The 17639-nt window shown below is 36.1% G+C and overlaps 1 protein-coding gene across 1 annotated transcript in view; it reads right to left on the bottom strand.

Annotated features, from left to right (window-relative positions):
* Nucleotides 1–16030: 16030 nt before the first annotated feature.
* The window catches only part of FAM174A (family with sequence similarity 174 member A), a gene marked incomplete at its 3' end in the record, with an annotated part of 35402 nt that continues 33793 nt past the window's right edge, over nucleotides 16031–17639 (bottom strand). The window contains exon 3 of the mRNA XM_079917206.1: nucleotides 16031–16705. Coding sequence (XP_079773332.1) covers nucleotides 16702–16705 — 4 coding nt within the window. The remainder of the gene's footprint in view (nucleotides 16706–17639) is intronic.

Raw genomic sequence — 17639 nt, 5'->3', positions numbered from 1 at the left:
TCACAAAAACAGAAATATAGATTAATGGTACAGGATAGAAAGCCCAGAGATAAACTCATGCACATATGGTCAACTTAACTTTGATGAAGGAGGCAAGAGTATACAATGGAGAAAAGACAGCCTCTTCAATAAGTGGTGCTGGCAAAACTGGACAGCTACATGTAAAACAATGAAATTAGAACACTTCCCAACATGATACACACAAATAAACTCAAAATGGATTAAAGACCTAAATGTAAGTCCAGACACTCTAAAACTCTTAGAGGAAACATAGGCAGAACACTCTGCCTATGTTTTCACTCATATTTATGCTATGACATAAATCACAGCAAGATCCTTTTTGACCCTCCTCCTAGAGAAATGGAAATAAAAACAAAAATAAACAAATGTGACCTAGTGACACTTAAAAGCTTTTGCACATCAAGGAAACCATAAACAAGACGAAAAGACAACCCTCAGAATGGGAGAAAACATTTGCAAATGAAGCAACTGACAAAGCATTAATCTCCAAAATATACAGGCAGCTCATGTAGCTCAATATCACAAAAACAAACAACCCAATCCAAAAATGGGTAGAAGACCTAAATAGAAATTTCTCTAAAGAAGATATTCAGATTGCCAACAAACACATGAAATGATGCTCAACATCACTAATCATTAGAGAAATGCAAATCAAAACTACAATGAGGTATCACTTCACACTGGTCAGAATGGCCATCATCAAAATATCTACAAATAGTAAATGCTGGAGAGGTTTTGGAGAAAAGGGAACCCTCTTGCACTGTTGGTGGGAATGTAAATTGATACAGCCACTATGTAGAACAGTATGGATGTTCCTTAAAAAACTAAAAATAGAACTACCATATGACCCAGAAATCCCACTACTAGGCATATACCCTGAGAACACCATAATTCAAAGAGTCTTGTACCACAATGTTCATTGCAGCTCTGTTTACAATATCCAGGATGTGGAAGCAACCTAAGTGTCCATTAACAGATGAATGGATAAAGAAGATATGGCACATATATACAATGGAATATTACTCAGCCATAAAAAGAAACAAAATTGAGTTATTTGTAGTGAGGTGGATGGACCTAGAGTCTGTCATACAGAGTGAAGTAAGTCAGAAAGAGAAAAACAAATACCATATGCTAACACATATATATGGAATCAGAAAAGAAAAGTTTCTGAAGAACCTAGGGGTTGGGCAGGAATAAATACACTGACATGGAGAATGGACTTGAGGACATGGGGTGGGGGAAGGGTAAGCTGGGACGAAGTGTGAGATTGGCATTGATATATATACACTACCAAATGTAAAACAGATAGCTATTGGGAAGCAGCCGCATAGCACAGGGAGATCAGCTCTGTGATTTGTGTCCACCTAGAAGGGTGGGATAGGGAGGGTGGGAGGGAGATGCAAGAGGGAGGGGATATGGGGATATATGTATATGTATAGCTGATTCACTTTGTTCTATAGCAGCAAGTAACACAACAATGTCAAGCAATTATTCTCCAATAAAGATGTTATAAAAAAGAAAAAACTCTGGGAAATAATGAGGTAAATGAGAGTAATGGAAAGAAGTATCAAGAAAGGATGAGTTTGAATCTCTGAAGATGCCTGTGTGTGTACATTTAGAAAAAATTTAGTATAGAAATTTCTGTTGTGAACTATGTCTTAATATATTTAAAACAAAATCTAGAGGGCTTATGCAACTAAAAGTTACTGGATTTGATTTCTTTTAAAGCACTATATATAATCTAAGCTACTTGAGTGCTGGGCAAATAACTATCATTTTTATTTCCCAATGTATCAGCCCAGTGTGCTCCATGTAGTAAGTGATCATTAAATCGTTGATGAGTTGAATAGAATGTACTGAAGTTTCCAAAAGTAAAAGAGATTAAAAGCAATTATATAAATGTTAATAATGACAAGGTGAATTCAGGAAATCTGTGCTTTAGTTGAGATAAATCTGTTTTCTATTTGGTTTTTCTATATGGAAAGTACCCTTTGAAAATTCTTGGGTTTTAGAAGATTTATCCTTGCTTTAATTTTTCCTGTGTCATTTACTTACTTTGAAGATCTAAGAATAGTAGGAGTAGAAATGGGTATCTTTTTTTCAGAGTGAAGCATTTTAAAACCCAGCGTTTATAAATAATTAATGCATCTTGGCATAGAATTTAACTGATGCACACAAGAGCTGGCCTACCCAACGAGGCTGACTTTTTCCTAAGCTTTGAAGGCAATAATAGCTTTAAGCTTTTTGGGTAAAGAGAAAAAAGAAAGAAAAGCAAGCCTCCAAGTAGGGGACAGCTGTGTTTATGAACCCTGAAGCTCAGCCGATAGATATTTTTGCCTAAAACAAGGCCTGCTAACCGTGGACACATAAACCTAAATCATGTTAGTCCGCCAGCTTCGATGGTGAGACACAGCTGCAACACAGAGCCTGATTCAAACAGCAGCCTTGGCGGGTTTTCATGTTGCTTCAGCTCATATCCATGGGTAAGCACTCTGCAAGGGAGCATGCTGAGGACAAAAAGCATGCTGCCTGGGTACAAAGACAAAAGAAAGAAATGAAAAGAAAATAAAATCTAGGTCTCCACTAAGGAACACAGCTTGTTAAAGGTCCCTTCCTGATATCCGTCATATCAAATATCATCCCTCATTGTGTCTAATTTTCTTTAACCCAAAATTTTGGACAACGGTATTTGTTATTTAATGGCAATGCATCGGTGACAAACTACAGTTAACTCCAAGGTTGTTTCTTTTTATACCATATCGTTTTTATGTCTACAAAAGATAAATATTTTGCATACATCCTATATATGATAAACTATATATCCTTTTATTTTTAGTATTCTCCCATGAAGTATCTAGTTATTCCCCACCATTAACTGAGATACCACGAAAATCTTAAGGAACTGCATTTCAGTAGTGATCTCTATTTTTTAATAGTTGAAACCTGTCTTTAAGCCCAACTTTTGTAACCTATAGAAGAAATAGTCTTGGGCCCTATGACCCACTGTTTTTTTTTTTTTTTGCGGTACGCAGGCCTCTCACTGTTGTGGCCTCTCCCGTTGCGGAGCACAGGCTCCGGACGCGCAGGCTCAGCGGTCATGGCTCACAGGCCTAGCCGCTCCGCGGCATGTGGGATCTTCCCAGACTGGGGAACGAACCCGTGTCCACTGCATCGGCAGGTGGACTCTCAACCACTGCGCCACCAGGGAAGCCCCTGACCCATTTTTAAAAACCACATCCCATCACAAGATAAATATCAAAAGATTAACCAGAATTAATACCAGAAAGTCTACCAACCTCACAATCATAATTTCAAATATCTCACAACCTCAAAACATTTTCCATCTGGAAAGTTGTTTTTAATATTCCCACCACTTCCACAATATTTTAATTTCTTTGAGATCACCAACCCATTGATCTCTTCACTTTCTCACAGTCCATCAAGACTGTCATGTTTTCTTTTCTCTCACTGTCCAGCTTAGATCCCATTGTTAATCATTTTAATCTTCACTTGCAAATACTCCCAAATGCCTTGTCTTCCATTTTTTCTTTTGCATTCACTTGGCAGAACCTAAACTTAGTTATACCCAATTATAACATAAACAGCTTAGTGCCTACACAACAGTCATTCCCCATTCCCTTTCAAAAAGAAGTCTATTTATTATTACTACTATTATTATTATCACCATACTATTCTTCATGAGCAGGTAATTTAGGAAAGGCTGACTCAATCCCAGATGTAGGTTCTGACTAGACCAAGCTACCATGTTTACCCATTCCTCTTGCTGGGGAGTGGCTGAAGCTTGAAAATATGACAGAACTTCGGCCAATAAAAGAAAGTTTTCTAAGTGGTTTCCAGAAACAGTGGAAACTCTTACAAAGAGATAGTGGTGTTATGGTACATCTTTTTTTGCCTAGATGTCTGCATATGGCTCCTAAAACTGGGGCAGCCATTTTGTATCCATGAGGGAGCTAGTCATAGAAAATGCCAACATTTGGAGACTAGCCAGGGAAGTTGAATGAGCTTTGGTTACTATAAACCACTGATTTAATGGACCCTGGACCAATGCAATGTTGAGACTTTTTTATTGAGAAAATAAATCTTCCTTACTGGTTTATTTGGGATTTTGTCGTTTGTGGTCAAAAATATTCTGAGAAACCTGAAATAATAACTATTAAGTAATCAAGATACCTGGTTTTCCTTTCAAATTATGATCAATAACTTTGAATAGACATTACGTACCACTGAGCACTGAGCAATCCCATATCATTCTTAGTAATTTTGCTTTTCTACTGGCTCAAATTGCTATTTTATACCATCTCGCCCCTGCCTTTTTTAAAAAGATTTCCTTATCATTTTCTTAGCTCTGTTCTTACTGATTATGTTATCAAAATCAAATGTGCAATCTCTCATTTTTTCATGACTAATTTTTCAATCCTATCAGTGTCTGTGTTCAACTTCCCCTTCCCTCTTGTTGCATCTAAAGAAAATTTTGTGCTCCTATAAAATATCAAGCCTCCCCCATTGAATTCAAGATCCCCATAATCCTTGCTTTCTAAAGGACTTTGGTTCCTTCTCTAGGTTCCATTTCTTCACTCTTGTTTTCTATATTGTAACTACTTGATCTCAAACTCAGGATTAAACTTACTTTTTCTGGCTTAAGTCTCCATCATTTAATTGATAGGAATCTAGTAAAGCCACCAATAAATTTCATGTTCCTAAACTCATTATATACTTCTATGTCATGTTATTAAAACTTTCAGAAGTATCTGATTCAGTTAACCACTCCATCTCTCCTAAAGTATTTTCCATTTTCCTTTCTCAGCCATTGTGTCACTAACTCATGGTTTTTCTCTTTTAAAAAAATTCTTTTGTGTATCCTTCTCCACTAAACCTTTGAAAGTTGAAGTTTCTCTGAGCTCAGTCTGGGGCCCTCTACTCTTCTAAATCTATACACTCTCCCTAGGTGACTGGTGACCTCATCCATCTCTAAGACTTTTTCAAAATCAAATATTACTTGCACAGAAACATACCGACTCTTTTTCTGCAGTCTGTAATCTAAGAACATGCATAACAGAACTCTTTACAAACTTTGTACATTGAGGTTCCTTGGACTGTGATCTTATGACTTTTATTCTCTAAATTTATATAATCTCCCTAGGTAATTTCATTTTCCACCCCAAAATAAGTATCTTCTTTATGTCGATAATGCACAACATTTTTATCTCCAACCAAGAGTCATGGATTTAGATATCATTGCATTTTGGCAATACTCAAATTCATATTTTACTACCTCTGTGTTCCTGACCCAGACCCAACTGTCTACTTGAGATCCTTACTTGCCCATCTCATTGAAATCTTAAGGTCAACATGAGCAAAATGAAAATACTGATTTGGTCAATATTGGTCACCTCCCCCTCCCCCACAAAATACTTACTTCAAACCTAATCTTCTGTTAATTTTCCGTATCTCAGTTACAATACTACAACTGACGCAATTACTAAGGCAAAAAACCTGGGATTCATTTTGACTTCTCCTTTTTTTATCTCCCCCTCCAATCTATCAATAGGTCCAGTTGGTTTATATGTCTAAATCATATCAAGTATCCTTTACTTAATCCATTTCATTTCTCACCACCTTAGTCCCATACACCACCTACTTATTTCAAAAGCCTCCTAACTAGTTTCTCCAATTTTCTCTTACTTCACTCCAGTCTAGTTTCTATCTAACAGCCAGAGGGATCTTTTTAAACACAAATTAGATGAGACAACTTCTCTACTTTAAAAACCTTTCCATAGCTTCCCATTTGCATCGCAGTTATAATAAAATCCAAACTTCTTGCCAGGCCTTTATAACTCTGCATAATCCGGCCCATGTTGGCTTTCTAACTTTGCACTAGTCTCTTCTAACTCGTTAAACCCAGGCAGCCTGGTGTTCTCTCAGTTTCTATAATGGTTCGAATTAGTTTCCATTTAGGGAACTTGACATTGTAATTCCCTGGAATGCTTTCCCACCATTTTTTCACACATCTGTCTCTTTTCATTCCTTTAGGTCTCATTTTAAATGTACCCTCTTTGGGATGCATTTCTTAAATTCCATGCTAAGTAGCTTACCCTGCCCCTACCAACACTTGTCTAACATAGCAACTAGGTATTTTCACAGGACTTATCAAAATCAGTAATCATTTTACCCATGTTTGTTTACTGGTATATTGTCTGTCTCCCTTATTGGAATATAAACTCTATGTGAGTGGAGATCTTGTCAGTCTTTTCACCTTTAGGCAAAGTGACTAGCACATAGTAAGTGCTTAACAAAATTTTGTGGAATTAGTGACTAAATATTGACTCAATAGACTCAATAAAGTTATCCATGGCCCAAAGAGAAATGTGAGCTGATAAACTTGTTTACATAAGACCTTTATAGCTCTCCCAGAAAAATCCTGAGATACTTTCTAACTGCTAAGTCTTAAATTTTCATGCAACTTTAAAAATATTTTAATACTCAGAATTATTTATATTTAAGCCATATCTCATTTTAAAAAGAAACTTCAAATCCCTGAAGTCCCTTTTCAAAATAAATATAGAAAAACTTCAAATTGAATAAAAACTTGGGAGATTGCTTCAAAGTGAAAATAATCTATAACAGCAATAAGTATTACTATTCTTGAGAATTACAACTATTAGTGAGAATTGGTTTCATGTAGATACTATGCAAATAACTAGTACTTGTACTATTCCTATATGGTTGTCACAGTAAGCTTATGATGTGGTATTATTATCCCAGTTTTTCAAAATAGGGATACTAAAGTTTATAAAAATTAAGTAATACCCAGGGGCACACAGCCTGTGGCATATGAACTCTGAGTATTGAACCTACTGTGTTGCATTTGCCACTCTGCTATGTTGCTTAACCAGGAAGGAAAATACAATAAAAAACAGGTGTGGCAGGGCTTCCCTGGTGGCGCAGTGGTTAAGAATCTGCCTGCCAATGCAGGGGACACGGGTTCCAGGAAGATCCCACATGCCGCGAAGCAACTAAGCCCGTGTGCCACAACTACTGAGCCTGCGCTCTGGAGCCTGCGAGCCACAACTACTGAAGCCAGCGAGCCACAACTACTGCAGCCCACGTGCCTAGACCCGGTGCTCCGCAACAAGAGACGCCACCGCAATGAGAAGCCCGCGTGCAGCAACGAAGACCCAACGCAGCCAAAAATAAAAAAACAGAACAAACAGGTGTAGCAGATTCTACACATCCACTTGCATCCTTTTCAGCTTGCTTTTCTGTAAAATAGAGGCTGTAAAGCTAAAAACTACAATCCCCAGACTGCTTTGCGATACCAAGCAGAAGTTTGGCAATAGAATGAAGCAAAATGAGTCAGCCTTCGGGCAGGGAGATCTGATCTTCTGGCATGTATAATCAGAGGTATGTTTTTCTGGGGCAGCTGGAGAAGTTTCTGTTATCAAGTTCCTAGTGTTATAAGTGTTAGGTGACAAGCCATGGTAGCAGTAATGTTTCTCTGTGAACAGTTTTTTCTCTGGCTCTTCTGGGGATTTTATGAACTAACTATTGCTAATTAAATTATTTAAAATGCATTGTTCTGCACACAAGCACTGCGACTGATTCAGTAATTGTTACTACAAATAAGTAACAGGGACTAAAATATGGACTTGACTTAATGGAGAAAGTGGAAAGATGAAAAGTCAACTCTTAGATACTTGACACTGGAAAATTGGTCACACTTCAGATACAATGGAAAATATTTGGTCAAATTGTTATCTGATGAACTTTGTTGAATCAAACTATACACTGACTGAGGCTGTACTGTTGGAAAGAGTGAGGACTGATTGGAATGTTGGCTAGTGCTAGCTCTATTGCCACCTTTAAGAAAATTCTACAAGAGCTAGATGAACCCAGGTGAGAGGTAGATAGCTTGGAAGCACAGATGGGAGGAAAGGCCACTTTCGTAAGAGAAACACTCTCTTCCTACAGTCTAACATCTATATTGGCAGAGAATCCCCTAATTTGGGGCCTAGAAACAAACAAACAAACATATTTCACACCCTAAATAGAAGCCATCGCAATGGCAGCAAAGCAGCAACCTTAGCAAGAGATAAAACTGGTAGGCAGCCAGGGAAATGCAACTAGTATGAAGGCAAAAATGCGATTAAGGATTTGGCCTTACCCCATATACATTATTTTAAATTACTCCAAGGCAATGACCATTAAGTTAAGGGAGGGGGAATGGGCAGAATGTAAAGGCTATTCAGTAAAGAGAATATTCAAGATTAAAAACCTTCACTAGGTAAGATCTTTAGCTACAGTTAAATCTACAGGATACTGACTGGACACAGGTAATCTCCTAACTTTCGGACAAAACAGTAGGTGACCAAACACCAAGTCTGGATTGCAAAATCTTGTGACTGTCATTGCTCCACTAAAAAAGGTATGAAACAATTCCCAGTCTCCCCCAACATACAATAATAGGCAATTGCTTTTGAAAAGTACAACAGCCTGAAGTATCAGATCTGTGCAGCATCTCAGCAGAGCCAGGGACCATAAAAATGGAATGAGTACAAGATTGGCTGACCCAGAGCTTACTCTGCCACTAGTTCAGGGAGTCCTTGCTATTCTTATCAGCAGAATTTGAAAATGTCTATGGATGTTACTTCTCTGTATTTTCTTAATCCTATCTTTTTCCAAATGGAAGGTTTCATAATTGTTAATCTATACTTTCTCCAACATTGTGCCTATTTTGGGGACAGTTTACCTTTTAGTTAATAAATTGCCAGACAGCCAGGAACTACAGATGGCCCTGCTGGTGAAATTACCTATCATCAAGATTACATATCTTAAACTTTGATTTGGATGCAGCAACTAGAAGAGAGTTTGAGATGTCTTCATTGGAAAAGAGGTGGCTCTATTCAAGATAGCAAATGTTGTTAGTTCCCTACAAAATACCCATTCCCTTCTTCCTCATTATAACTCCTATTTTTTGTGTGACTGACTGATAGGATATAGCAGGAGTGACGGTCAGGAATTTTTGAAACCAGGTCATATGAAACCTTTTAGTTAGACAAAGTTTAGTAACGACATGCTCCAGTAATGTAGAAAATAGAAAATGGTCCTAATGAACTGATATATTAGGCAAAGGAGATTTCCAGGAAGAACGTTGAAAGTGCCAATTGTTTTCTGTTAGATGAATAGGATAAGATACAGATAGAGAAAGAATGAGCTAAAAAGGACAATATTCAGTGTTTTATAGAAGAATTTAGAGGGAAAAGAAAAGAGATAGGATTTATTGGGCTCAGAAATAGAACTGTTTATCATCTCCAGTCTTTGTAGGCAGCACGAGGTTTCTCAAAACAAGAAATGTCTTCAGGGCAAAACTCAAACCCAGAATATTTCTAATAACACGTAACAGGAGAATAAATTTCAGTTCAATGGTGCCTTTAGAGCACACTTTACTGACACCTCAGAAACATTTCTGGTAGGGCCTTAACCAAAACAAAAAAGCTTCTATGAATATCACAGAGTGTCTTACAGAAAATAGGGCTCCTAAGAATATTAAGGATATAATTCCACACTATTGAGTCTTTCAGCCTAAAATAAAAGAAAAAGAATTGTGGGGATGGCTTTTGTCTAATAGAGTGAACCCTAATAAAACTGGACTGAAAGGATTAGAAGCAATTCACAATAAAAAAGAGCCCTTGGGGACTCCAACCTTCTAAAAGCAGCAAGTAGGCTGAGAAAGCTACTCAGCAGCAAACATAGGCCAGTTCTAAATGAAAAGAAGGGAAGTGCTAGAGAGCATAGCCAGAAAACTAGAAGGCAGACCCAAGTGTCAGACTCATTCTCAGGAAGCAGGACTCAGCCTCAATCAAGGAACTGGTGACATGTGCTCAGCTAGATTTCAGACTTCTTGTGGATGAGTGACTGCTATGTGCCTCCTGTCAGACCCCGCTCCCTTTTAAAATCGGAGTTGTTGTTTGCTTTGCAAATTTCATACCCTTGTATCACCATTGTAATATTGTGTTGAGTAGATAACTTACTGAGTTTACTGAGCAGATAACTTGTCTCTTTAGTTCCAAGATCTTCCATTAGAGAAAAATCATGCTTGAGAAACTGGACCCTCATCATCCCCTGAACATCATTTAAATGACGGATCCTACACTTTAAACCAATCTCATAATGGAATACAACTTGGGAGATATTGTAGAGGAATAAGTCTATTTTGCATGTGGAATGAACGGACATGAATACTGGTAGCAAGAGAACAGACTGTGGTAGGTAGTCTTCAGAAATGGTCTCCACTGATCCCTTGTCTCCATACCCACACATGCTGCTCCTCACATGACAAGGTAGGTTGTAATTTCCTCCCCTTGAATCTGAGGACACTTTAGTTATTTTCTTGACCAGAATATGTGTCAGAAGCAATATTCAAAAACACCTGAGACCAGGTCATTAAAAGTCTTGCAGCTTTCATTTTTAACACTTACTCTTGGGATGTTCGCTCTCAGAACCCAGCTGCCAGGCTATGAGAAGCCAAAGCCATATGTAGGCATTTCAGCTGAGTTCCTGGCCATCAGTCAGCATCAACTGAGCCACGTGAGCGAGTCACCTTGGACTCTGAGCCCAGTTAAGCCTTCAGATGCCTCCAGCACCAGGCACAGTCTGACTGCAGTCACATGAGATATCCCAAGTAAGGACAGTCAGTTGAGCCTAGTCAATACACAGAAGCGTATGTGATGATGATAAATTGTTTTAAGCTACTAAGTTTTGAGGAGGTTTGATGTGAAATAATAGACGGTAGGAACACCTCTTATCAGGACCAGCCATGTTTCTTCTGGTCTTTTCCTCCTTCCTTTTGCAAACAAAGGAATGATGCCTACAGCTGGAACAATCATCTTAAGCCCATGAAGGAAATACCAAAACATTTTTAGAGACCTTGACCCTGAATTCCTTGAGCTATAAATGAAGCACTATCAACCACAAACTTCCTGACTTCAACACATTAGGAAAAAGAATCTCCTATTTGGGCTTTTGGTTACACACAGCCATGTACACAAACATACTCCAGGGATGAGGTGAATACACAAAATGATACCATAAGGTGTTGTACTTCGCTAAACAGAGGCTGCTGGTTCAGCTTTGAGTTTTGTGGGCAAAGAAAAAGAATCAGTCACACAGCTACAAAATTGCCAGAGTATATAAAATAAAAAATCAAACTAGCTGTTCAATGGGAACCCAAACATTTCTGATACTGAATTGAAGTAAATATCTCTCATAGATCCTTGTAAAAAAAAGATATGGTGTGATGCAGCATACAATTTACTCATTGTTAACAAGTTAAATATGACATATCTTTCACAGCTATATATTTTTATAACATCTCTCTCATAATGCCAGACAGTCCAAAGCAATTCTACAAAATGAAAAACAATGAAGTTTTACAGTTGTTGGCAGTCCAAATTAATCTAAGAATAAAATTCAGAATATAGAGAAAGTGGTGGCCAGTGATTTCTACTATCAATCTTTATAAAAACCTTCTTGCTACTAAGCTGTTGATAAATCAGTCTGATAAAATCCAGCAGTATAAGTATTGCATATAATTAAAGATAGACACAAATGCTGATGTGGAGATAGAGTTAGCATTTTCTTAAGAAAACTGAAGAGCCTAGTTAGGATATGTACCTAGATAGGAGACTCTAATTCAATCTGGAGATTGGCTGAGATAGTAACCAGTAACAAAATAAGGGTTTTCTCTTAGAACATTTCTGTTCATTTCACAACAAAAATGGCAAACTAATATACTAATGATCAAGCCCATAGAGTATATGTCCAATAATTTTAACTTGGAAAAAAATTAGATTGGGTACTGCCAAGTGTCCTCTTGGACTGTATGTATATATGAACATGGTGTTGATTTAGATACAGGAGGTGAGGGAAATGCTAAGGCTGACTTTCCCTCTGGTCTCTGTACTAGCAACAGAGTGACACTGAGTGACATTTATGACACCTTTATAACAAATGTATGGAATTTCAGAGCATAGATGTGAGGCAATAAAATCATAGTATGACCTTATTTTCCTACTGTTTGTCTCCCTGTGCCTCAATTTCCTCAACTCCTCAAATTTATTTTATCTTTTTATTGTATATACATTTATAAACAACCTTATCCTTTCTTTAGAAACTGAGATTTACATTAGTAAAAATAAATTTCTTAAACTCATATTCAGTAGGCCATTCTGCTACTTTATAGCTGTTTGATTTGGAGCAAATTCTTCAAATTTTCTGAGCCTCAGTATATTTGTCTGCAAAATGAAAATAATAATCTGAAAGAGCTATTGTGAGGACTGAATGAATTAACAAGTCTAAAGCATTTAGCACACTTGTGTTGTTAGTCTGAACTGTTAGTTATATGTGGAGAATAAGAGACTGTGGAAAACGAAATACGGAAGACAACCAAGTTGAGGAAAATGATGGAGCCAGAATACAGTACAAATCTGTTAGTCTCTGAAGCTCTGCTCTTAATCATGATGTGGTTAATCTTCAGACTGGTAGAGGATCTCAATCTGAGATTACAACAGAATCTTTTATGGAGCTTTCTAATTGTACAGATACTTAGGCCACTCCCTATGCTGATATAACATGAATTCTTCAGTGTGGGATCAGCACATGTATATAGTTTTTAAAATTTCCATAGGCTAGGAACCATCATACTTTCTGCAGAAAAGAAATCTCACTCTTTAACACTTCTATAAAGAGTCCCTTTGGTCCTGCTAATAGTTTTGACTTTCAGGTCCCCAGATATATTTGTTTTTTATACTGTGTACATCATAAAGGAGTTAAAAGTAAATAAAACTGCGAACAGATATCCAGAGTGGGTTTTTTTCTAGGAATAATGTTAAGTACCTTGATAGGCAACTAATTCAGGAACAGTAAACAGTGGACCTTTATGGATGCTAAAAATAAGTTTGATTGATCTACCCCTCAAAGTCTATTTTACCAGAAAGTTGAAAAAAGAAAAAAACTCAAAACTATGGGATATTGTGAAATTAAATTCACTTATCCATATCTTGAAAACAGAATATTGAAATCCATTAGAAAAGATGAGCCAGAGAATTGGGATGATTACTTTTTGAAGCCCAGCTTGCCATATTCCAAGAAAGAAATAATTATCAACAGAAATGATATAGAGTTTATCTTCTCTGAAAGCCTACACCTATTGATTTTACCTCAGATCTTAGGATTTGTTAAATCCATAGCTCTGGGCATGGTGTAATGCAAATTTGACAAGCCAAGGGCATCTAATTAAAGGTCACATGTTTGTTGCTTAGAAACAAGTAAATCTGCAGGCTTCTTGGACCTCCTTGACTACACTGGTGCTTGTTTACCTAAAATTTAGGTCATTTATCCACAAGAAGCTATTAGCCCACATGAAGCCTACTGGGTAAAATACAGTTGGAATTTTAGGAAGGGAGATTAGACCATGCACAGATGAAGAGTAACAACAGAGTCAGTGGGAAATATACGTAAAACAAAGAGATAAGAGCTAAAGTCTGAAGCTTAAAGATTGCCATCCTTCCTGTTTTGGAGATAAAGGATTAAAAAACAAAACAAAAAAACAGCCTAATCACCCTATGTAAAGAACTTTCTTCAGGCTAGTGGGTGAACAGAGTCAAAGGATAAAATATATTCCTATTTCATTTTTAAGTAATGAAAATAGGTATGGGGCCAGGTTGCCCTAAAAAGGACCCTGGCAGATTAAGAGGAATAACTATCAGAGATGTTTGCTTACTTTGCTTCAAATGCCTATTTGAGAAAAACTCCCTAATTCTGCCTCATCCCTGATGACATGAGTATTGAAGGAACCTGTATAATTAGAATGGAGAGAAATCCAAGTAAAAACACATATATTTAGAGTCAGATGAAAAATAGAGCCAGAAACCTGGCTAGAGATCCTATACTATGCTCTATAATAGGATCTTTTAATGAAATACGCAGCATCCATTGTTTCTTAACCAGCCAGACATGAAAGTTTTGGGGAAGGTCCCTCTTCTATCTTCTTCCCTTCTGCCTTTACCTCTTGCCTTGTAACATGCTATTGATACAGGCAGGCAAAATATATTATAGACTGTGGATTTAAAAATGTTCAACTTCTGATGTAGGGACTGATGTGAAATTACAGGGACTATCAAACATCTATCTTAGTAAGTCAAGCATAGCATCTGTACTGAGAATAATTTTTGCTGGATTTTTATAAGTCACTGAGGATAAAGCTGTTTATGAAAGCCATCCTTGAAAGTGCTGGGACAGGCTGAGGAGTATTGGGGAAATAAGTATTCCAATCACACATGTTTATGAAATGGATTATTTTAACTACACTCATCCCTTCAATAATTTTTCTTACAAGTTCTTTTACCTTACAACATGAAACAATTTTTCCTTTATTGCTTCACTTTAGAAAGTAAATTAGGTAAAACTATATTGAATAAGCAAATACGAATAAAACTAAAATTAAAAGAGAAAAAAAGAAAAAAAAAAGAGGATAGTTGATTAAAGGTAATAGATTATATCCTTGGTAAACAACTAAACTCCAGAACCAGCAAGAAGCTGATAAGGTGTAGGTTGAGTACCCAACCCAAGGATTTGATTTCACAGTAGTAGTTACTTACCTAATAATTATAATTATGAGAAATTAGGCAGAAAGAAGTGACTTGATTTTCTAGCCACATGCAGTGGTTGGTCAGGCTTCCAGATCAAGTGTAGAACAGCTATATACTCCAAACCTATTCTTTCCCTCCATTTACTCCCCTCCTGAGCTGTGAATGCAATTACACTAGTTTCCATTGATCTCTAATTTTGGTTAGACTCTTACTAATAAAACAGCCAAAAGGAGGTACAAAAGGGAAAGGAGAATAGTTAACATGTTTTCAAACATCAAGATATCACCAGCTATTTTATAATGTGTATTTAGCTTTGTAGGTGAAAATCCTAACCATTTTATCAGCATGCTTGTTACACATCTAATGAAAATTTATTTACATAGCTAAATAAAATTTTTTGTACTATCTGGCACTTTAATCAAAGTGTGACTTATGATGATGATTAAAATAGATTTGCAGTTCAGGAATGACTATATGAAAGTAATGAAATAAGAGCGTTTTTAACCAACATGTCAGAATTTCACATTCAGTTAAAAGATATTCTTTTTAAAGTAGTAACCTAGAGAAACTATATATTTCTTATAAAGTTGCCAGTTAGCATGTAGGTAAAATGCCAACTAAGTTGGCATTTTAAGTGGCCAAATACTCCAACTTACCTCATTGCTAGAGGATTACCTAACCTTGCCTTGCTGAACTCTAGAGTGGCTCCAGGGTTTGTTTTGGCCAATAAAATGTAGATGGAAATGAAATATATCACTTTAGGGCAGAAGCTTGTGAACTAGCATGCAGTTCACCACATCTGGACATTTAGCTACGAGGCAGTATTCCAGGCAGAGGTTTCTCCATCAGCCTTGGCCCTGGAGAAAAGACAATGAAGAGCAGAATCACAGTCCATAACAAATGGGCAGGGTAATGAGAAATAAATCTTTGCTGTTAGTCCACTGTGATTTGGGGACCATCTGTTACTACTATATGACTAGCCTATCCTGACACACACATTTAAATTACCTCCATGGCCCCTCTTGGCAAAGGAGTTTGTGACCCATACTTTTAAGTTCTCCTCTAATTTTTAGAATGTGAAAAACTGAAGCTCAATAGTGTTAAATACATGTTCAGAAGATAATGAAGTCAGTCTCTATATCTAGGTCTGTCTGACTCCAAGGTCTACACACATACTTTAATTCCTTACTCTTCTATGTCATAATGTGATGGGAATGTTTTCACTGTTACTTTTCTCTCTCTCACAATACTGTAAATATATTAAATGGCTTTGAAATTCACTGGTTTCTGAAATATCTAATCAAAGTAGTATCATAATTTAACAAGGAAGTTGCTAAAATACAGTAACTCTTTTTGACAGATTTTTCTAGAAATCAAATAAAATACATATGTTAATATGTAATTCTATAGTGTTGTGTTTATCTTGTAAACACATTCTGTACCACTTTAAAAGTATTTTAAATCATATTTATTGTTTTGCATACAACTCAGACATTTTTAATATTCAAAAAACCCAAATGCAAAGTAATAAATTTGGCTTCTTTTCCCCACAAAAATGGGAAATACATCTTGGTAAAGAAATTTTTAAATTGTTTTTACACACCAGTTGTTTGTTGGGAATTATAGTTCCAGGAAAAAAAACAAAACCAAACCAAACCTTAACTGGCCAAAAAAAAAAAAAAATTAACTGATTAGTATGTAAACAGTTTACAATAATAAGGTAAGCAAGAAAGAAAAACTGATCAGAAAATACCCTGCTTTAAAGTAATTTTCAAATTTCTATTATGGTACAATTTATTCCCAACAACTCTGAGCCCATTAAGAGCACTTCTACACAGAGAAATACATAACAAAATGATACAGTATTTATTGCAACAAGAAATTAATTAAAGGTTATCATAATAGATGTAACTTAAATACCCCCCCATTGATAAAGTGGCTTTTTATTCCTTAAACATAGAAATTCTGCTCTTCATTGTAGAAAGATGAAGTCCTCTCATCAAAAGGCACATTTTTATCTGCAAGGAAAATAAAAATACTATAAATGCCCATCCTGGAACAAATTTAAACACATTTAAAAATACTCCCAAAGATTTGAAATGACAGAAGATAATGAAAGTATCTAAGGAAATGATAATGAATGGCACCAATAAAACACATGATTACTTTGTCTATATTAATTATATCAGATAATATTCTTCAAATTATAATTCTAACTTTTTCAAAGGAATTTTATATATAGTTATTGTGGGTAATTAAAGGCTATTTCATAGTCATACTAAAGTTATATCCTTATATAATATTCATAAACAACTTTAGTTGACTTAAGTATACAATGTAGTTATTTATGTATAGTTTCTATAAACACAATTCTTAACTGATCCTATGTCTAAACCTTCAGAAATGAGGATTAATTGAAGTTGCAGGCCTGGAAGTATATTCAATGAAACAAATAAAAAATGCTTTTAATATTTATAATACAGTTACAAAATTTATCCATACAGAATATAAGTTTTCTCTAAACTATATAATGGGCAAATTTGCCCATTTTCTTACCTTATTGACTAGTTTATGGTAATATGAGGCTATATTTTCATCACATATTTTTATAGACTTTAATTCTAATTATACATCAGGCTCTACTGCTACTTAATCCAAACCATAGATTCCAAGAAACTTCTGCTAATAAGAGCCATTACAACCAAAAGCACGTAGTCCAACCAAAGCCAAAGGTGTGCAGATTTTACTAACTTAATAAACCGTCCTTTATAATCATCATTAACACATAGAACTTCACTGGAGATACCTATGAGAATGAGTAATACTCTCTTCCAACTTATTGTTTTGTCTGAATCTTTAGTAAGCAATCTATAATAGACCTCTAAATGATTAGATTATTACAAGCTAATGAGATTCTAATAAATTTTAAATTGAGGGTAAATTTAAGCTTTT

This window comes from Stenella coeruleoalba (assembly GCF_951394435.1).
Source record: "Stenella coeruleoalba genome assembly, chromosome: 3".
Lineage (NCBI taxonomy): Eukaryota > Metazoa > Chordata > Mammalia > Artiodactyla > Delphinidae > Stenella > Stenella coeruleoalba.
This window is presented reverse-complemented; position numbering and strand designations above follow the sequence as displayed.